The 23,064-nt window shown below is 38.1% G+C and overlaps 1 protein-coding gene across 1 annotated transcript in view; it reads right to left on the bottom strand.

Moving 5' to 3' along the window:
- Window positions 1-23,064, bottom strand: part of arhgap15 (Rho GTPase activating protein 15) — a 722,875-nt gene that overhangs the window by 214,692 nt on the left and 485,119 nt on the right. The window contains exon 11 of the mRNA XM_033024704.1: window positions 15,257-15,355. Within this exon, the coding sequence (XP_032880595.1) occupies window positions 15,257-15,355 (99 nt within the window). The remainder of the gene's footprint in view (window positions 1-15,256; window positions 15,356-23,064) is intronic.

Genomic DNA, 23,064 nt, shown 5'->3' with positions numbered 1-23,064 from the left:
CAAACTTTAACAACATGCAGGAGAGTTGCAGCTAGGATTGATCTCCTCTACACGTGGGAGCAGACTCCTTTGAGTTGCTGCCAGGAAGAGTTATGCTTAAAATCATCTCAAGTTAGAGATCTGTATGCGTGATTAATATTTAAGCAGATGGGGTGAATGCTTGTACAGATGGAAACAAGCTCCTCCAAGTGATAGTTGAGTGAGCTGTGCTCTGAGTTAGTTTGAAAGGAGCACAGGTGATGATGGTGCAATTAAAGTTCAAATTAAATGCAAAATATCATATGAATGCATGGTATTTTGTTCATTTTACATTTCATTACCTTTGATAGTTTCTTGTTTTTTTTACAACTTGCAGTGTTTATACTTGTTTCATTTGCAATATTTACTCATTCATACAAACTTTTTTTTAAAAGAGTTCTGGTTTTTACTGCTCTGTAAGCCTTGACTAGTTTTACTCAACCTGAATGAGTTTGGACCTAACTCAGGGAAAATGCATAAGGAACAATGAACTATAAGGGGAAATAGGAAAGTTAGCTCCTGTGATTCATTATTCCCTTCATATTCTTTGCTGACAACACCATAAAGATTGCTACTTCCTCGAGGTGAAGCCTGAAGAAACCCAAACCAGATAATGTGTCAAAGAGTGTTGTTTTAATTTATAAATCTTTGGTACAATTATTTACTCACTCCACAAAGCCATGCCAGATATTCAGTTATTACATAAAAATGTGTTATTTGAGTTCTGAATTGGTTTAAGTGTAAATGTGCCTTAAGGGAAATACAAATTATATCTTCACTATTTGCAGGCAAGTGGATTGCTCCCAACCTAATGTTAGATTAATAATATTTACAATTGTGTGCGTTACCATTTGATTACAATTCAGAGATATCCAGCTCCAGTCTTGTTATGTTGTTATTGCCCCAATATGAAATTGAATGGTTGAAATGAAATAAGGCTGCCACAGTTGCCATTTCAATCCTGCATTACTACATTTCAGCAAAAAACTAAAGAATGGACCCAAGAGAACAATTTTGTTTCTGATATAGAACAGGTGTTTCAATTAATCCATCGTAACTGCTCAGTGGTTATCACCTCTGATTCACAATGTCATGGAGTCAAGTCCTACTTCAAAGCATTAAGGACAGACATGAAAGGTGATATTCCGTTACAGAATCTTTGGATGGCTGTTTAAAATGCATGGTTCAACCTCAATCTTGAGAAGTAAAATGGAAGAGTTACCATTGATGGCCGGGTCCATATTTATATATTTTTTACAAATGTATTAAAATAAACTCTTTGGTTATTAGCATATTACGATTTGTAGGAGTTTGCTGTGTGCAAATCAGACAGGAAAGTCGACAAAGTTACAAAAGCACTTAACGGGCCATAAAGTGATAAAATGAGTGGTGCTGAATGGGACAGGAAAGGATCAATAAATATGCAAACTTTTCTTTTTGTAATGAATACTTTTGGTAATTGTGCAATCTGTTTTTTGACATGAACCTCTATTTACACCAATTATATGTGTTTTATTATTTTTGGTATTCTTGGTCTTAGTGTTGATATCAGTGATGTTTCAATGATATAACTTCTCCCAACTTCTGCACCATTTTGATCAGTCTTCAAATGACAAAAGCAGAGAGGGGCAGGGGGTTAAATGCTGTTTCCTCATAGGGGAGTGATAATTAGGGGACCAGGAAAAGGACAAGCCATTTGTAGGTGAGATACTCAGCTGAGAAACTTGCACACCTTCAAATTGGCCTGTGTGGGAAGGAACTGCAGATTCTGGTTTAAATCGAAGATTGACACAAAAAACAGGAGTAACTCAGCGGGACAGGCAGCATCTCTGGAGAGAAGGAGTGGGTGACATTTCGGGCCGAGACCCTTCTTCAGTGGACTGTGTTTGTTTAGCCCTTAAAGTAGTGTAAATCTGAGAAAATAAGGATCAGGCAGGAAAGTGACATAAGGTGGAGGAATAGCTTTGACCTCATGGAAGAGTAGAGCATACTCAAGGGGTTACTTGTGCTTTAATTCCTTGTCTAATATTATTATATTTGTGCGTCGTCCAGTTCAGCTGAAGACTACATTCAAAATGTTACGTTTTCCTCTTTTCAAGCGCTGCTGGTTCACTGTACGTTTATATCATGCACTGCTTTTTATTTCAGGGGTCAGATTGAATCAGATGATATAAGCCAAACTATATTTCCTTCCTCTATTTTACATGTAAAGCAAATGAAATACAAACAGTGGCCAATGAAGTCATGCAATTCAATTAGTGTGCGATTTATTGCATTTATTATTTAACAATAATTAATCTGAAACATTTGTACTTTACTGGAATAAAAGCAAATTAAGGTAGAAATGAGTGCTATTGACCATTTAGAATGTAGCTGAGCCAGCGATCTGTGTTAAAGTGTGCAATTACCATTAATTGTTTCTACTTATATATAACATTCATTTTCATGTGGCAAACTAAGCTAACTTATACAATTATTTTTTTGAATTGTAGCTTTATTTATTAATGTACAGTTAATTAAAATTAGATCTAGAAAGTCCCAGAAAATTATGATCTAATGTACATTCCATGTAAAGTGGTAATTGATGGTAATATTGCCATTATATTAATAAAACAGCATCAGTTCCCCAGTGCTTTTCTGGAATTATGGACTCCAACTTCGAAGATACCTGACTACTAGATAACTCCATATCTTGCCCAATTACTTCACCATCTTATATTAAGGGTGAATTCATCAATGACACCCTTAATCATTGCACACATTCAGAAGGGCTTACCAAATAAATGTTAGGGATGGGATTCTTTTTCGACTCTTGAACTCACAATGAAGAAAAATCAACCAATTAAAATTTAAAAAAAGCTTTGATGCAAATGTGGGACCTATGGTGGAACTTTCAACCATAAATGCAGGTTTTGAGAATATAATGTAAGAACGTAGGAAATAGAAACAGGAGATGGCATTTGGTCCCTTGCACCAGTAAAGTATTTTACCTCTGTGCCAAATTGCTCTACCTTAATATTCATAAATCTATTGTTTTTTTCCACAGCACTCATTATCCCGATACTGTGAACATTTTTTTTTTAATGCTATCCAGTCAAATCATACTCAGTACAAACAAGTAAACCAGGTAATGCAAATAAAACAAATCCCAATTCTGATAAAGGGAGTTAAAGGGCCTGTCCCACTGATGCGACTTTACAGCGACTGTCTTCGACCTCCAAGCTCGAGGGCACTCGCCTGGAAAACCTTGAGCTGGATCGATCGTCAGCGATGAAACCGCGAGCCGGATCGACCGTCTGCGCGCGCACACACACACACACACACACACACACACACACATCGCAAAGGCGGGGGCCAGGGAAAGCGGGGGAGCGCTGTCTGAATTTCACACCTGCGATGAACAGGAAGGTAAAAGATGGCTGCACTGTGTATGGTAAGTCCTTTAGAGAGCACGGAGGGGGGGGGGGAGAAGGGGAGCGAAGGGGAGCGAAGGGGAGCGAAGGGGAGTGAAGGGGAGAGAAGGGGAGAGAAGGGGGGGGGGAGAAGGAGTGGAGACACTTTTAAGAAGCCAGACAACTTTTATTAAAGTTTAGCAGGCATTTAATTTACCGGTCGGTTTTCTTTGGTTTTGAAAACTCCAATGAGCCAATTAAAATGCCCGGTCAGCGAAGGAGATTGCCTACGGCTGCCCTCGACTGCCTATAATGACATAGTGACCCCAATCCACTGCAGTAAGAGTTCAAAAGAATCGTGCTGACCAATTTTTACTCACGGAAAATTTTTCAACATGCTGCAAAATTTTCCTCGACCAAACTGTGGCCACGAGTATGCGAAAACATCCCTCAGTCATTTTTTTGCTTTTATAACAATAGCAGAATGTTATTCTCTGCAGGACTAAAAGATTGCCATACCTAGGCCACACAACATGGAAACAGGCCGTTCAGCTCACCATGTTCATGCTGATGCAATGCTCTACAAGGCGCTGGTCAGGCACATTTGGAATATTGTGAGCAATTTTGGGCACCATATCTCAGGAAGGACATGCTGGCTCTGGAGAGGGTCCAGAGGAGGTTTACAAAAATGATCCCAGGAATGAGTAGATTAACATTTTATTGGTATTTGACGCCACTCAGCCTGTATTCGCTGGAGTTTAGAAGAATGAGGAGGGGACCTCATTGAAACGTACAGAATAGTGAAAGGCTTGGATAGAGTGGATGTGGAGAAGATGGTTCCATTAGTGGGAGAGTCTAGATCTAGAGGTCATAGCCTCAGAATTAAAGGACGTTCTTTTAGAAAGGAGATGAGGAAGAATTTCTTTCTTTAGTCAGAGGGCGGTGAATCTGTGGAATTCTTTGCCACAGAAGGCAATGGAGGCAAAGTCAGTGGATATATTTAAGGCAGAGATAGAGAGATTCTTGATTAGTATAGGTGTCAGAGGTTATGGGGAAGGCAGGAGAATGGGGTTAGGAGGGAGAGATAGATCAGCCATAATTCAATGGCATAGACTTGTTCGGCCAAATGGCCTAATTCTGCTTCTATCACATGATTATTACCTATTTATCCAAATCACATTTACCAGCATTGACTCGTAATGTTCTACATCTGGGAAATTCATGTGCTCATTTACTTACTTCTTAAATGTTGCTAGTGACAATACCTCCACGACCCCTCAGGCAATTTGTTCCACATTCTAGTCACTCTCCATTTGATAAAAATCTTTCTAATTTTCCCACCAAAGCCTCCTCCCTAAACTAATGCTCTCAACTTATATACACCTTAAGACATCAGTAAACATACATCCCTGCTGCTCCCTTCTTCTTCTTCTTCTTCTTCTTCTTCTTCTTCTTCTTCTTCTTCTTCTTCTTCTTCTTCTTCTTCTTCTTCTTCTTCTTCTTCTTCTTCTTCTTCTTCTTCTTCTTCTTCTTCATGGCATGCACAGCCTAAAGTTGTAGGACAACTTGTTCTATTTGATCTTATTTGATTGTGCACGCCAGGTTGATTGCATTCGTCGAAACAGGGCGAACCACATGAAGGTTGCGATCTCCCACCCCCCTGCTGCGCTCATACCATTAGTTTGCAAAGTCAATACTCCCTAATGCTGGAATTAGCTTATATTGTCCCCAATAATACAGCAATCTTTCCCAACACTAATATTTTCTGGGATTCTTAGAACAGTGAATTGAGATCCTGGAATATGTCCTGTGAGCTGAGTTCCACTTTGTCTGGTAAATAACCTGCAATCTGACCTACTTAACCTATTCTAAATTACTCTTATGTTTCATGCCAATACCTTCAGAACGTGAGACCGTATTCCTCCCACCAATCTCAGGGACCATCCCTAAAGTAATGAGTCAGATTCCTGGTAAGAACTCTAGGCAAAACACCCACATGCTTATTAATCTTTTAAACTACTTTAAATAGACATCACAGGGGGATGTGTTTGCATAAGCAGCACAAGAAAGAGGCAATGGAATGATTTGCTGGCATTGTTGTCGGAACCACTGGGCAATTTACCAGTATGCTGAAATCTTAGCTTTCAATGCTGCTCTGATTAATGTATAACTAATCTGTTGGCTGTATGTGTCACCGGTCAATTGCTGGTATCATGTAAAATATCTACTGGTGAGTGTACAGGATAAAGGGAAGTGCAATGTAGATTAAGATGTCATTGAGTATTATAGGACATAAACAGGCTTGTCAGTCTAGAGTGTCTGTGCTGGCTATCAAGTACCTTTCTATAATAATCCCATTTTCCAGCACTTTACTTGCTGCCATCTATGTCATGATATTTCAAGTGCTCTTCTAAATACTCCTTAACTTTGTGAGAGTAGCTGCCTCCATCATCCCCTGAGGCATTATGGTCTGGATTTCAGCTACCGTCTGGTTAAAAATAATCTACTTGGAGACTATTCTAAATCTCTTCACCCTTACCTTAAAATAATGCTTTCTGCTAACTGACACCTCTGGTAAAGCAAAAAGTCTCTCACTATCTACCCTATCCATACCCCCTCATCATTTTCAAAACCTCCTCATGCCACCTCAACTTTCTCTGCTCTAAGGAAAACACAGACAGACAGTTTCTCCTCAAGAGGTAAAACTAGATGATATCTTGGCGACTCTCCTCTGGGCCCTCTCTAGTGTACTCACATCATTCCTATTGTGTGGTGTTCAAAACTGCAGCCAATACTCAAGCTATGGCTGGACTAGTGATTTATCTAGTGATGACTAAACAGTGGCACAACCTTGCTCCCCCAACTTCCTTTTCCTTTAAGCTTATTTATCTCTGGACATTTTCATGGGAATTATTCAATTCACCTATTTTTTCCATTATGATCGCACTGTAGTGCCAGACAAAGTCAGACACTAAAAGTCTCATCTGCATCTTCCCCCCATTTGTCTCATCATAGTCTGCCATGCTTTCACATATTCAGACCTTCAACACTAAAATTCATCTACTTTTGCTCTTCTCTGAAGATATATCTTTGAATAAGCTTCGGGGCAAGTAGATTAATGTCCCTTTCAAGGGTTCGGTGTTTTCCTTTGACTAGTGAAATTCTAGTGAACTGCCTTGCTGTGTTTTGTTATAATTAAAGGTGGTGTTTGAACTGAGAATGAGCGAGTACAAATTTTACACTCAGAATCAATTTTATTCTCAAGCATCAATCCTCAATATCCCCTTGGTTTTAGCTCACCAATCATTAGAATATCCATAATACTGAAAATTAAATGATACTCATAGTTATTATATGTTCTAATTAGACTTTGCCACTGGCCATAACATAATGAAACCTTATAAGGAGAATATTATACATATGTCCACGGCTATTTACGAGGAAACAAAAAAACGTGTTATAGATTGTAATTAATTTGGACCATGTGATCTTGATTTTCAATGGAATATTACTATAGACAATGGACAATAGGTGCAGGACTAGGCCATTCAACCTTTTGAGCCAGCACCGGCATTCAATATGATCATGGCTGATCATCCACAATCAGTACCCCGTTCCTGCCTTCTCGTCATATCCCCTGACTCCGCTACCTTTAAGAGCTCTATCTAACTCTCTTGAAAGCATCCAGATAATTGGCTTGCACTGCCTTCTGAGGCAGAGAATTCCACAGATTCACAACTCTCTGGGTGAAAAAGTGTTTCCTCATCTCCGTTCTAAATGGCCTACCCCGTATTTTTAAACTGTGGCCCCTGGTTCTGGTACATCTAAACACAAACTGGTTTAAAGTAAGGATTTAAAAAAATGTTACATAATTAAGCTGAAGGCAAATTCATGTTAATATTCATCTTTTTGTGGGGAGGAGGAGAGAGGGCTGTTACACTGTGATGATGGAAAGTAGACATTGAAGCAATGGTGCATGCTGAATTCTCGCTAAAATCAATGTCAGATGTTATAGATAATTCAAATTCAGAGAATCCTCACTTTAAAACAAAGTTCAGCACTTTAAAAAACTTGGCAAGAAACTCAGTATGAAATTTTAGAAATGAGTGTGTTTTGGTTCCTTGTGTGATAATACTGAAGACAATGTAAAAGGTTCTGCTTTTCCTTGGCTGTTTCTGACTGATTCCATGCATCATTGTAACTCTCACCTCTTCTGTTTATTCAAATTCAAAACTAAATGAGTTACGTTATTTTTCGACTAGTGCAGAGCAATGACACAGATGGTTGGGGAGAAAAAAAAATCGAAAGGTAGCATTAAATGCTCAAGGATTCAATTGTGTGTACAAAAATGCAATACTTCCAGACTTTTAGAGAAATTAATGTTTGTGTTGATCATTTTAAGAAACAGGCTAGTATAATTTGCAACTAATAAACCAATAAAAAAATGGTTACCAATTTTTCATGTTGAAATTTACCAATATAAATACTGTGACATGACAACAACCTTTTGCTATTCTTTTTGAAACATTCTCCACAATAAAGCCTCGCTTAAGAAAAAGTTTGTTTTTGTGAATTTCAACTCCAAATAATATCTTTCTAATAAAAGATATTAAGGAAGTATTTGGAAATATCTATAATACACGGCGGATGGCACAGTGGCATAGCGGTAGAATTTCTGCCTTAAAGGGCTTTCTCACGGTGCGACCTGACGCAAGACTTAACAAGAGTTTAACATCGTGGGAACCTCCTGCGATAACAGTACGGCATTCGTGGACCACCGAGGACCTCCGTGGCGCTAACGGCAGGTAGTCGTGTAACTTTGTAAGGTCGGGAGAAAATTCAAACATTTTTGAATTTCTCCAAGAGTGACTTGAGCACTTTTTGGTGAGCGTTGCAACATTGTATGAACGCAGATGCCAGTGCGATATCCGTGCGATATCCGTAATGACTCTTGCGGGTACCGTGGGAACTCCTGCGAACGGTAAACCCGGAAGCTTGACATAAGGTGAGTAAAAAAGGTGGTCTCAATATCGCCAATGGATCATGTGTCCATCGAGGACGTCCCACCTAATTGTCATTGTTTGAGAATCTTTTTCACAGTAAGACTTGCAGAGATGCCTCTCAGAAAAGCGCAAAGAAAGGGGTCAAAGAAAGTCAGAACGTTTTTAGCCATGCAGGTAAATGAGGAGGAGACTCAGCAAGAGAGACAGGTGGAGAGGCAAGAGGAGATGCCAGAGATACCACTGCCTGGAGCAGGGAGAGGGTGATCAAGGTGGATTTGAGATTGCCTCACAATCAGCACGGGAAATGTGATACAAAGTCTTTATTCCTATTTGACAATATAAGAAGCCGAATTCTGTCACATATTGAGAGGAGATGCATCACACAAAACATTTGTCTGTAAAAGGGCCTCGCAAACACGAAATACAACAAATGAGGCACGTGAGATTATTTAAAACACATTATATCCATCAACCTCCGCTACAAGCGTGAACTCAGGCATTTAAAGGGACAATGCAATGTTCTAAACGGCAGGTTTTGCGGACGAACATCTTATAGGAAGCACTTTTCAGAGGACAACACTAGGAAGTCAGCTTATAACATGCAGTAGTGTTCCTGTGGTCGGCTACCCATCAATATAGCTGTCCTGCCACGGCACACTCCCCAATTGTGAATTGTAGTAAGCGCAGTGATGGTCTCTTTGCTCTTTCACACTGGATGTGCCCGAGTTACCTTTCAAACGCTGTAGTGAGACCATTTTCAACTTGTTCGCACCACTTCTCCAAGCACCTAGTGTTACTTCCCGTGTCACTGTCCACTATGTCACCGTCCTGGATGGATGTTGCTGATCCAGCAGCTGCACCTCTCATTCAGATCAGGTTGTGCAGAACACATGCTGCATATACTATACTCTCCACATTCTTGGGCCTCTGCTCCATTGTCTTGAGCAAGCATCTAAATCTGTTTGCCAAGATGCCAAAATAATTTTCTACTACCCTCCTGGCCCTTGACAGCCTGTAATTGAAGATCCTCTGTTCCTTAGTTAGATTCCTCTGTGGATATGGCTTCATAATCCAGGGCCGTAGTGCAAAGGCTTCATCAGCAACCATCGCATATGGGGTGTCCGGGCTGTCTTCTCCTGACAGAGGTTCTGGATCAGGCATGCCTGCTGTTCCACCTTCCATTTTCTTTCCAAGCCAGGTTTCTTTCCAAATCCGGCCATCATCAACACTTCCAGGTGTGCCCACATCCACATACAGGAAGTTGTAATTATAATCAACCACCGCCATGAGTACAATTGAGTGGAATTTCTTGTAATTGAAATAATTTGAGCCACCTCCGGGTGGTTTACGAATTGCCACATGCTTGCCATCCAAAGCCCCACATGTGTGAGCAAAGTTCCACCTGTTTTCAAACCCCAGTGCAACTCTCTTCCACGCATCTGGTGTACTGGGGCATTCCATCACTTCAGCCGAATAAAATTGGATGATCGCCTCACAGGTTTCTCGGACAATACCACAGATGCTGTTGGTGGTGACAAGAAAGTTGTAAGATAGACTTTTATAAGAATCGCCTGAGGCCAAGTAGCGGAGGGTGATTGCTATGCGCAACCCTGGTTCCAGTGCCTTTCTCATTACAGTGTCAGTCTTCTTCAGCAGAGGTCCCAAATTATTCTTTAACTCATTAAAGAGCTCGGGTGAAATTCTGACAAAGTTTTTGAATGCACTTTTATCCTCTTCGCACAGCACATTAAGCAATTGCTCATATTGTCCAAATTGAGGTCTCCGTTGAAACATGGGCTTAACCCAGTGAGACTTCCTCTTAATTCTGTTTTTAATTAATCTCACCCTTCTGCCTTCACGCAAGCGTTTTCGATGCACATGTTGCGCTAATGCATACAGCGCGTCAATGAAAATAACAACCAGCCTGTACTCGAACCAACTTTGTATAGGCATGTCTGCAAATGAGCCAATTCTACGAACGGAGGATATTTATATAGTGTGTGAAAAAAAGTGACATCATTTGTGCCACGTGATTAACTACACTACAGTCCACGATGTTCATTCACGATTAACGGGAAAGATCGGGAGACGGATAAGTCACTCGCACAAATGACAGAATTGCCGAGTACCGTGGGAACTCTTTATCTACCCCCCGTTATATCGTGCGGAACTCGTGCTGGACCACGACCACTTCACTCTGGTGACATCTTGCGTCAGGTCGCACCGTGAGAACCGGCCATTACAGTTCCAGAAACTTGGGTTTAATCCTGACTACAGGTGCCGCTGTACAAACTTTGTACATTCTCCCTGTGACCACATGTGTTATCTCCGGGTGCTCTGGTTTCCTCCCACAATCAAAAGATGGGTAGGTTTGTAGGTCAATTGGCTTCTGTAAATTGCCCCTAGTGTGTAGGATGCAAAACTGGGATAAGATGCAACAAGTGTACCGGTGATCGTTGTTGGTGTGGACTTGGTGGGCTGAAGGGCTTGTTTCCAGCCTGTATCTCTAATCTAGACCAAACAACACTATTTGTAGTTGGAAACCAGATATATCTCTACAGTTGTTTTTAAGCTTACCCAGATATTTTAGTATCTTCTTTAATGCCTTCCCAAAGCAATACGTATGTATTGATATAAGAAAATAAAGTAATTTGCCTCAATTGTGAAAGTGTTTTCCCATTAAAATTCCACTGTTCATTAGGAGAATTTCATCTTGCAGCAAATCTTTACAGTTTCCAGTAATAAATATTTTCCAGTGAAAGCATCACAATTAAAAACAAATGGTCTCTACATTCTGGTGCTGTAAAGATAGTTTTCAGTCATCAGATGGATGATAAAGAATGTCTATATCCTCCAAATGGATCAAAAAACTGCGTTCATAACTTATGATTCATGTTCAAGTTTTTCCAAACATGTTGGGAATACGAGGCTGCTGTGACATTCTCATTGTAATTCCACGAAGCAAGTGCAAGGAACTGAAAATGAAGCATTTTTAATCCCATACAGAAATGAGCCTTTTGAATTCTGACCCAAAAGTGTTTTGATAAATTCCCCACTGAGTTTTTGAAAGCCCGGATAGATATAGTTCCAAAAAGTCACAATGGTGAAAAGGCCCCATGCACCATGAAGAACTTGAGATATTAAAGCATTTCCAGTCCTTACTGTGGCAAATGCTCTCCCTGTATCACAAAGGATCCTGGATAACAAGCAGTGTTTCTTCCAAAAAATTAGTAAAGACCAGAGTACCAAAGTGCAAATTGAAGCGGTAAACAATCTGATTTACTGAACAATAATAACAAGTACTGAAAATTTCTACAAATATTCAGATCAGGCTACTTCCGTGGGAAGAGAAACTGAGTTAACGTTTCAGGTTGAAGACCATTTTCAGAACTTGGAAAGAGACAAAAGGAGTTTGTTAAGCTGCAGAGAGAGAGTGAGTGTGTGGAACGACTCTGACAGGGTAAAACCAGAATGGTCATAGGGATAATGTGTTAACAAGCATATCTGGTCAGTGAGTAAATGGGTGCCATTAGAGAGTGAGAACATGCATAAAGGGACATGGAGAAAAGAATGTAGGTGTTGCAAAATGCCGAGCAAGAAGTTATGCTAAGCAGATGAGGCCAGGCATGACCTCCACTCTCAGAAAAAAAAAAAAGAGGAGATAAAAAACATACACGCCATGCCAAAATCACAGATAGACAACAGATACTGACAAAAGCTGGTCACCTTAGTCATAGAATTCAATATTATTTCAGAAGTCTGTAATATGCCAAAACAGAAGATGAGGTTCTATTCCTCAAGCTGGAATTATGCCTCACTGTAATAGTACAGGAGGCCATAGATCGATAGGTCAGAGTAGAAATGGGAAGCAGAATTAAAAAGGCAGGCAACAGGAAGCTCTGGGTCGCTCCTGACGATTGAACACGGGTAGTCTGTAAAACAGTCACCAAATATTCTCGGGAATTTCTTTCATCCTACTTGCCAAAAGCCATTTTGTGGCTCCTTATGGATCTTCTAATTACCCGAGTGAGTTCTTTACTCCTTGTTTTATGTTCGTCAGTTGAATGGTAGCTTTTTTAATATCTAGTTCATTTTTTTTACCTCAATTCCTCTCCATTATAAAGTAATGTCGGAAGATTTCTACATCAAGGTAAAGTACAAAATTGCAAGCTATTGTTATTGTGTTTGTTAATAACCCATATTTATTTCTGGAGCAGAGAACTGTAGTTGAGCAAAGCATCCACCTGGTATCACATCATATGTAATTCTCTGTGTATAATCAAATAAAAGCTTTGTACATTTCACAGCTTTCCCAGTATCAAAAGGAAATAATCTATGAACTGACCGGTCTTCAAATTCTCAGGACATATTAAAGAACTTCACAGTCAAGGAATTATTATTAAAGTGTAGTCGCTCTTGTTATGAAGGTAAATGCAGCAGAAAGGTCCTTTAAAGATCAAATGAATTGAGTGACAAGTTAATCTGCTTTTGGTCAGGAATATTGGATATTAGGAGAACTCCCTGGTTTTGATTTGTCGATGGCATGGGATCTCTTTCATCCTTGCAGTCTTGGTTTAATATCTCATTTGAAGGATATTACCATTGACAATGGGGCACAATGGGCCAATTTTAATTAGTGCCAGGATTCTTGGTGCCACCAGAATTTGCTGGATCAGCTGAGACTGTGCAGTCGTTAGTTAGACTCACGGTTAAAATAGTATCCGCCTTTGATGAAGCCATCAGAAAGCAACTCTGTGATTTAAAATTAACTTCACTCCTTTCCATTTGTGATCTTAACTCTTTCGCCACCTTCACTGTCATTACCAAATTTCTAAAGATTTCACATTAGTCCCTGTGTTGGTCTGCAATTTGTTTTGAAATCATAGTTTGTTTGACCCAGAAATTAGGAATATGAACATGTTAGCCAAATTGATTCTAAGAAACTAAATGGTATTACCCACAAGTGTTATATTTCACTCAGTTCCGACGTGCCAGGTATTATATGGCATAAAGTAATAATAATAATAATAATACATTTTGTTTATGGGCGCCTTTCAAGAGTCTCAAGGACACCTTACAAAAATTGAGCATGTAGAGGAAAAACATGTAAGGGGAATGAAATAAATAGTAGAGACATGACTAGTACACAAAGTAAAGACAGAATTCAATACAAAACACAGTATGAGGCAATTAATGCACAGATGAAAAGGGACGGGGACGTGGGGCTCAGGATAGGCAGAGGTGAAGAGATGGGTCTTGAGGCGGGACTGGAAGATGGTGAGGGACACGGAATTGCGGATCAGTTGGGGGAGGGAGTTCCAGAGCAAAGTAGAGGCAAGTATGTCGCTACTGACCTGTCAGTGGGGAACTCCATAATTTGTGATATTTTCTTGCTGATACAGATATAGTTGTGACCATTGTAAAACTATTAGTTTGGAGTCTATTTGTAATTGAGATCATAAAAAAATACATGAGGATATGAGGGAAGGCTGGGTCATACAACTCTTAAAGGCTTGTTTAATCATTCTGTGTTGTGGTTGATCCTACAACTCGTTAATTTTCCCAACTATACCCCATGTCTTCTGGTCCCTTGGTGTCCAGATAGATCTCCAGTTTACATGTATTCAACGGATAAAATTCTGGAGTACATTTTTTTTTGGAACTCTATACTCCAGAAGGCCACAAGTACATTTCAACAACATTACTTGCATTCTTTTGTGGTAAAGAATTCAAAAGCAAAAATATCCAAAGAAATGTACAAAGTTAATTACGGGCAGTTTTACAAAACTGAGATTGGGCCTGGGGTTGTCCATAGTTGAAACAGATTTATTTGAGGCTCTGTATATGCTGGCTAATTTAAGATGAAAAATGGGCCTAAAGGAGTTTCTGACCTTTATCTTTTATGACCTCAATAAATAATTAGTAAGGGAATCATTTGGCACACTCTTAAACTCCCATGTAAGGTTTTCTCACAACACCATCTACAGGTATAAGTCAAGCAGAATCTTATGCCACCTGCAGTATATTATAATCCAAGTAGATAATACACCAGCCTAAGTACAACACAGATTTCCCTGAATGGTGATTCACAAAAAATTATAATGCTATAAACACTTTATAGCTGTTTATTTTAATTGTGTACAATAATAAATCTTCCGCATCCAGGCTTTGCTATGCATGCCACATAATGTGAATCTCTGATTCACCTTAGAAAATGATTATGTACATGCTGGGTAAATAACATTTTACTTCTGCCACATGAATTGACTCAGAATTGGCTCTGTGTAGTTCCTTCAAGCAATTATATTCACGGTGTCCTCTGCTGACATAAACTGATAGTGATGAAGTACAGTTGCCCGATTGAACCAAAGGCAACTTATTGTTAGTTAAAATTGAATGAAAGATTTTAAAGTTATTGTTATTGATAAGTTAGGTTTCACAGGCAGATGAGGAAATGGAGAGTGCCAGAAAAATGTATCGCCTGCCTCCCAATCATCCAGCAACTCAAGGAGATTAGTGAGCTAAAGTGCTTGTCTAACATTTTAATGATTCCTGTTCTTCGTCTATTGTGGACAAATGTTTATACCTTATATAAACTGTCATCATATCGTTGCTAACTCCCCTTCACTTTGGCAAAGGTCCTGAATCCCAATGCAGGGAAAAGCCTTTAAGTGTCTTTAGAGTAGATTGTAAAGAAATAAAACAAAGCTTCTCGTAATAATATTTCCCGTGTCATAAGCTATCTCAGGAAAACTTTGCTTCCATGAAAGGCTTATTTGATAGTGTCATCAGTAATCAATTCTAATGAAAGTGGCAAAGAAGAATTAATAAACAGATGCCTACCTCTTTTCTCCACGGCCTCAATGCAAAGTTTCACAAATTTTGGAACAGTGCTTCCCTCACGTTTGCACAGTGTAGCCAGGTGGCAGCCAAATACTCGATCTATTAAATAATATAAACACATAGCTTGAATCAATTATAAGACAATAGCTTTGGTAACAATGCTAGATCTTTTTTCTGCTTCTCAAGGTAAGTTATCTTTCTCTAGTATTAGTTTTTTAATCATCTCTCTGAATCAGCAGAAATGTTACCACTGAATGGATGGATATTAATAAATATATGAACATGCAAAGCAATTACTGCTACCGTACTGAGCAATTTAACTAAATAGTAGCTGGATCCATAAAACTATTATAAAACTAGTTACAGTCCTTTTTTTCTGTTTTTGATTCTATCATATATTACTGCCAATATGATTATGGAAGTTGTTACATAGATATTGCAGTAAGACACATTGGCAGTGAAAAAAAACAGTAAATGACGATAATGGTGTTTCAAAATAAAATGTTTAAATGCTTAAATGCTTGTACGGGATGTAACATTTAGCATGAAGTAATTTTTGCTAAAACTTGGTACGTTAGATGTGAGCAGGATGATCTTGAATTTGCAAGGTGTCAAAGTAAACCTGGAATGGGAGATTACCATGAATACATATTAAATAAAATGATGAACTAATCATGATTAAGATATTGACAAATAACAACATTTAAAAACAGTACATGCTGATGACATTGTGGTGGTGGGCCTGATCTCCAATAACGATGAGAAGGCCTACCGGGAGGAGGTGGCTGATCTGGCACTCTGGTGTCAGGACAACAGCATCCTCTTGAATGTCAAAAAAACTAAGGAGCTGATTGTGGACTTAGGAGGGCACAACATGCGAGGACGTACACAACATTGAAGATAAATGGGGATACTGTGGATTGGGTGAGCTGCTTTAAATACCTGGGAGTCCACATTTCAGAAGATCTGACATGGACATCATACGCTGCAGCACTCGTGAGTAAGGCAAGGCAGCGCCTTTACCACCTCAGGCAATTGAGGAAATTCAGAGTGTCTCTGAGGATCCTCCATTGCTTCTACTCAGCGGCTGTAGAAAGCATCTTGTCCGGAAACATCACAATTTGGTTTGGGAACTGCTCTGCCCAGGACAAGAAGGCTCTGCAGAGAGTAGTGCGTTCGGCGAACGCACTATGGGAACTACATTCGCCCCCCTGCAGGAACTATACATCAGAAGGTGCAAATCCAGAGCCAACAAGATCATGGGGAACCCCTTCCACCCCAGCAACAGACTGTTCCAGCTGCTACGGTCAGGCAAACATCTCTGTTGACATGCTGTGAAAACAGAGAGGATGAGAAGGAGTTTCTTCCCAGAGGCCATTAGGACTGTAAACTCCTATCACACCAGGGACTAACTTACTGTACCACTCTACTGTTGTGTGGTGTCTTTTTTAAATTGCCGTTTTTTCTTTTTTTTTCCTCCCACAAATATGTAATTACTGATTCTATTCCATTCTGTTTTATAGTTTTTTTTGCTTAATCCGCAAGCATTGCCACTTTTCACTGCACATCCCGTATGCGTATGTGACGAATAAACTTGACTAGACTTGAAGCATACAACAGGTCAGGCAGCATCTGTGGAAAAAGAGATAAAGTTAATGTTTCTGGTTGGAGGCACTTCATTGGTGTCTTCAATTTGAAACATTAACTCTAGTGCTCTTTACATCGATGCTGCCTGACCAACTAAGTATTTCCCGCACTTTTTGTTTTATTTCATATTTCCAGCATCTGCAGTTAAAAATAATTATTAATGATGTACTTAAGTTTGACAACAATGATAATACAAGTAATTCCATCTGAGGTACCTAAATACATTTTGTATACCTTTCATGTTATTCAGTTAGCTTGTTTCAGGTTAAGAATTTAATGGTTTGCTGTGTAAAGTTTCAAGCAATTTATCTATTTTCACACAATAAAATGGAATTAAATATGGATGTTCATATGTTACAGATGTTAATGAGTTCATTTTTCTTGGGAGAATTTCCATGCTTACAGTGAGACATGGGAACTAATCTCGAATAGTATGTCTGAGTTCTGAACTAGCAAACGGCATCCAATACTGCAGATGCTGGAAAACTGAAATAAACGAAAACCAGAAATCAGAGCTGGTTCTGATGAAAGGGGATTCATTGATCTAAAGCATCAACTCTGCTTTTCTCTCCATAAATGCCATTAAACTTGCTGAATATTTCCAGCATTTTCACTTTATATTCTGATTTTCAACAATGAGATGTTAAACCAGATATCAGCTTATTGTCCATTTGAATTCTATTGCATTCATATTGCAGAAGTGATTCTTTAGGAAATCATGATTCATTAAAATATTACACAGACATTGCACAAATAGTTATACTGGATTTTCAAATAAAATGTTTTTATTTAATGCATGCCAAAAAACATATCATTAGTTAAAATGAACAGAGTCAATTATTAAGATTCTGGTGGAACTATGCATTTGCTTATGGATAGTGCTGGACTGAAATTTGTTATTTTAATTTAGTTTTGAAGTATTTGATTCAAAACATTAGTTTAGGTGCCAATTCTCATTGTCCTTCTGTATTTAACAGGCATGATATTAATTATATTAATCTCGAAATTTGGTAAAGAAAAACTTACGTTGATCATCCTCTGAGCAAAATAAGATGGTTGGTTTAAACAGGACAACTGGATCTCACCTTTCAGCAAGAGTGATCAATGGTGTTAAGGTGTAATTGGAGCCAGAAGTTAGACCTTTTGTTGTTTGTTAACAACAAAGTTGGAAAGGAAGAACTCTAGAACTTTAAGGTGCACTTGGATATAGATTTAGCAAACATTTCTTGATGTATGAGATTTCTTGATGTATGAGATAAAGATTAAAATCAACAACACATCTGCAACATTTCTGACAACTTTTTTCAGCAGTTCTGCATATCAAGGCAAGACCCCACGTTATTTTGGATTCAACGCTGTAACCTTTCCAATGAACTTCAGCATTGGAGAAAGGCTAAGGCTAGGCAAAGGATTTATATTGTCACAAATTTCTCCTGGTTTCAAAGAGACCCAATATATCCAGCATGCCGAAGCTTGAAATATTGTCATTTTCAAAATAGTGGATATAAAATCTTGCTGAGGATTCAAAGAGAGATTTCACTTGTAATATTTTCTGTGGATAGCTAACAACTGAGTTATGAAATCCAATTTCAAGTATGAGGATCGGATAACTTTGACACTAACCAAATGCCTGTGACTCCCTTAATCCCATCTAACAAAGGACTCAGCAATCAGAACCATTATGTGCAGCCGCTATAGTAGACACTTGTCTATGTTGCAGATCTAATTGAATCCTGACAATATTTTTGATCTAGCACTTTATGTTACCATGAGGAGGGACTACTGACAACCATTCTTCTCCAGAATAATTCCACATTCCTTGATCCTCAATTAACTGTGTCCCTGGAATAGGGGGCAGAGTTTTGCATTTGCTACCCTCAGAAGCAGAAAATAGCACTTTTTTTGCATTTTATTTTGAGTGTTAGTTGTAATTGCAGAGAGAAAGGATTGATGGGTACGAGGCATGTGGATCGCACACTGTCATTTTTAGAGTTCACGGAGTTTCTTTAGAAAATGCCAAACATTTTTGTGCCCAGGGAGCAGCTACTCATATGTCACAACCTTCAACAGGGCAACAAAGTTTTAAAACAACAAAATGTCTTCAATGCCATACAATGCAGGAATAGTCTATAAGATAATGTGCAGTTCATGAAACAAAATGATGCTCAATTTAGAATACTGTACTGCAGTTCCTTAACACGTTCCTAATCAGTTTCCTTGATTTGCAAAAATGGGCTGGTGGAGGTCGCAAAATCACAAGTAGAATTTTTTTAACTTAAGTTAACGTTAAATTCCCAAAATTAAATGTCTGCAAAATGTACATTGAAATAAATAAATGTTTATATTTGAATTGAATGATTTGGCTCCCTCCTTTGGACAAATTTGTTACAGATGAATTAGTGCTGTAAGTGTGACAAACTCAGCTTTTACATTAATCTGGAGATTCTTTTTTCAAATTTCTTATGCAAGACATCAGGCTAATATTAAATAAAATTGTTCCAGGGACACAGTTAACTGAGGATCAAGTTTCTCCAGGTTGTAGCAAGATACAAGTTGTGGCTACTTCCAAATTATTACATTGTTGCCAATAAGACATGTCAAACAGTGTTTTATTCTGCTAAAATAACCGCTAACCTTTTAAAAACTAAAAAGTGAGCACTGCAGAATAATTCCACTACTCACGAGAAGGAGGAAGTTTATCCTCCAAATATTTGCGTTCTTGAAAAATGCATTTCTTCTCCCATTTTTCTGCATTGACAGTTACATCTTCACTGACAAGCATGCTCCTTTCACATATTGTATGTTTAGGATTTTTGAGGAGCTGGAGAGTTCATTGTTCTTCTGCCTGTCCAGCTGCAGTGATTTCTAGGCATTTATCAACGTTGAGCTCTAAACAGTGAACTTATGCTTAAAGTCTCATGTAAACCTTGTGGTGTTATTTTTTCCTATTTTGCCAATGGGTCAGGTTTATTATTGTCATGTGTACCAAGGTACAGTGAAAAGCTTTGTTTTGCATTCAATCGAACCAAATCAGATAATACTTTCTAAAAACACAATCAAGCCAAACTTGAGTACAATAGATAGTGTCAAGAGAAAGACACAGAGTGCAGAATATACAGTAGTTCTCGGCATTGTGGCACAACAGTTCCAGAGACAAAATCCAATGACTTCAATGAAGTAGAGGGGAATCAGACTTTACCCAAGCTTATAGAAGGACCATTTAGAAGCATGATAACAGAGGAGAAGAAGCTATTTCTGAGTCTGGTGTTGCCTGCTTTCATGCTACTATCTTCTGCCCGAAGGGAGCAGGAAGTAGAAGGAATGAATGGGGTAGGAAAGGTCTTTGATTATGTTGCTGGCTTTCCCAGGGGAGTGTGAAGTGTAGACGGAGTCACATCTTTGTAACTAAATTTCCAAAGGTAAAATGCAGACCTTTTTACTTGCCCTTGAATAAGTCCAGCTTATTAGGTTATTTTGATTACGGATCTCAGGATCAGATATAAAAAGTGAGCAAGTTAAAACAAAAATCCTGTGATTTTTCAGGGAATAATTAGATTTTATGTTTCCTTTTTATTTGTATATACTAATTGGTGGTTTCCTTTGATTTGCTTTAAAATAAATTTCTAAAGTTTTGAACCCTAGTATTAATAACAATGTAGCAGAGTGACATTCTAGGTTATGATACTCCGTCTTATTGTATGAGATGTCAGGCAGCCCCAATACATCGATTCACTCAAGTAGGCAGATACCCACCTTCAAGCATTATGAACCATAACTAATAGTTTCTGTTTTTGCAGTAGTGAGTTAAACCACTTCACAACAGAGCCACTACTACAATTAGTTTCACTAATGCCAAGTAATGTAGCTTTAACAGAAAAATGATTTTGTCAGCAATAATCTTGGTGCCATCAATCCCAATGTCAAGGCAGTTCTTTTTCCATTCATTGCGCTTACTTTATACCCACGGAAAATTAGAAACTATATTAAGACATAATATAATATTTGGTTACTGATGCTCAGAACATTCTGTTTTAATGAAAATTTCATATTCTACGAACAAAATTAAAGAGAACCTCCATTAAGCAGTATTTGAGTTGAATCAAGATTTGAATGAGTGGGAGATGAACATGATGCTCTATTGAATGTGAATCAAGATCATAATAAATATGTTAAGTGAGGAAGTTCTACCTTTTATGGAATTTTAAGGACCACTCTAATTGAGCAATAATAAATGTGATAATGGTATAGCATACTGTAATGGTCATGATACGTTTTAGCAAGCCATGGTTATTTTGGCAGGACATGAAGCTGATACCACAAAGTGACCTTGATTAGCTAAAATTAATCATTGTTCCACATTTCATCTACTGCTTTAATGATCTGAAAGTGCAAGGACAAATAATTGAAAATTATATGTCTATTCTGTTCCGATGTCCTTTAACTTTCCTTTTGAACAATATGTTTACGACAGCTTTAATATCCAGGGGTTTAAATAAAATGCCTCGCCTTCAAAAAATGTAATAACCTCTTCACAAAAAATATTTATTTGCCAAATATGCTGAAAGATGTATCTCTGAGTTATCATGCAATCTATCTCATTTTCTTTTCATTCCACTAAGGAGAACATTCATTATATTTCTTTTCTTAAATACAATCTATCCTTCATTTTTAAATGGTGTTACAACCAATTAATTTCTTGCTGTTAAGTCCCACTATATTAGAAAATACTGAGAAATGACATATGAGGATAACATTAAGTTTAATATCAGATACCAGTAAATATCAATAATGTAAGCATAGCTTCATTTTGAGAGTTGAATTTTCAGTAAACTGGTTAATTTTCTGCGAGTGTTTTAGGTCATTGTAGAGCTTAATGAAAGTTCTAAACTGGCATATTTTACTTGACTAAACCAACTTCTCATAACTTATTTAAAGAATGTCACACCCAATGGGCACTTCAACAGCTAACTTTTAAATATGTGGACTCGCACATAGTATATGAAATAAAGGACTAGTTAATTTGGCGGCATTTTAATCAGTATCAATATTGGGAAAAATGCAATTGCTATTTAAAAAAAAAGTATTTGGACAATTTCAATAATTATGTTTGACGGGTCATTTCAATAATTGTGTTTCACTACTACACCCATCGCCACCCATGTGAGCAAATTAGACTAGCTTGGATAGGGCATCTTGGTCAGCAAAAATTAGCTGGACCTAAGGCCCTGTAAACATGCTGTATGACTTCATGACTATCATTCCTTCAAATCCTCCAAGCAGTACTTTATTTTGGACACATACTGTATTTCGTTATCCAACTCTCCAGACAATAACATTTCATATTTCCCTTTATTCCTCAACAACTCAGTGCCTTCCTCTGAACATAGAAATGTTTTAGCAATATTCTTGCATGCTTTAAAGAAGCGATTGAAAATTGTAAACATTTTGTCATCAATTTATGCAGAATAATATCTGATCTGTAAAAATATTACATAAGAATATTTTGAACTGTGTGAACCAGACATGGGGGATCTTAAGAAAGTATTTTACATACTATTGTGCTAGGGTAATTTGCCAGGCTATCAGTGTTGTTTAACATTTTGATAATAATTAATATTATTATAAAAAAATGTAGCAATCAGTTCATTGAAATAATATTTGCTTATGGAATTTGCTTGAACTTGCATTGATATCCCAGATCGTAACTGCTTATAGTTTGCCATACAGTTAGAAGAGGCCAGGGTAAAAACAACATCGCAGACAGAGGCATGTAGATATGCACAAGTAGGTTTGTTACAAAATGGAGGATAGTCACATCGTATGTTAATGACTAGGTATTATGGGACTTGAACACATTCCATTACTGTGGTCTCAGTGACAGAACTGATTAGATGGGCTTCTGTTTATCAGAATTGAGACAGTTCAAGGTGGGTACAAAAGGTCACTGAATACCAGAGACATTGTTCTAGCTTTGAGATAGTGCGCAGAATGTCTGGTAAGCATCATGGGATGACACAGAGCTGTCTCCAGGATGGTTAAACTGTCTCTTGTCTCTAATTAGAGACCTGGTTGGGTATGCATGTATTGTGTATAATCAATTACTTATATTGTCTGTAGCCAGCAGATGAACTAGAAAATATATATTAAAAATAAAAATATAT

Source organism: Amblyraja radiata, chromosome 7 (genome assembly GCF_010909765.2).
Source record: "Amblyraja radiata isolate CabotCenter1 chromosome 7, sAmbRad1.1.pri, whole genome shotgun sequence".
In the NCBI taxonomy this organism is placed as follows: domain Eukaryota; kingdom Metazoa; phylum Chordata; class Chondrichthyes; order Rajiformes; family Rajidae; genus Amblyraja; species Amblyraja radiata.
This window is presented reverse-complemented; position numbering and strand designations above follow the sequence as displayed.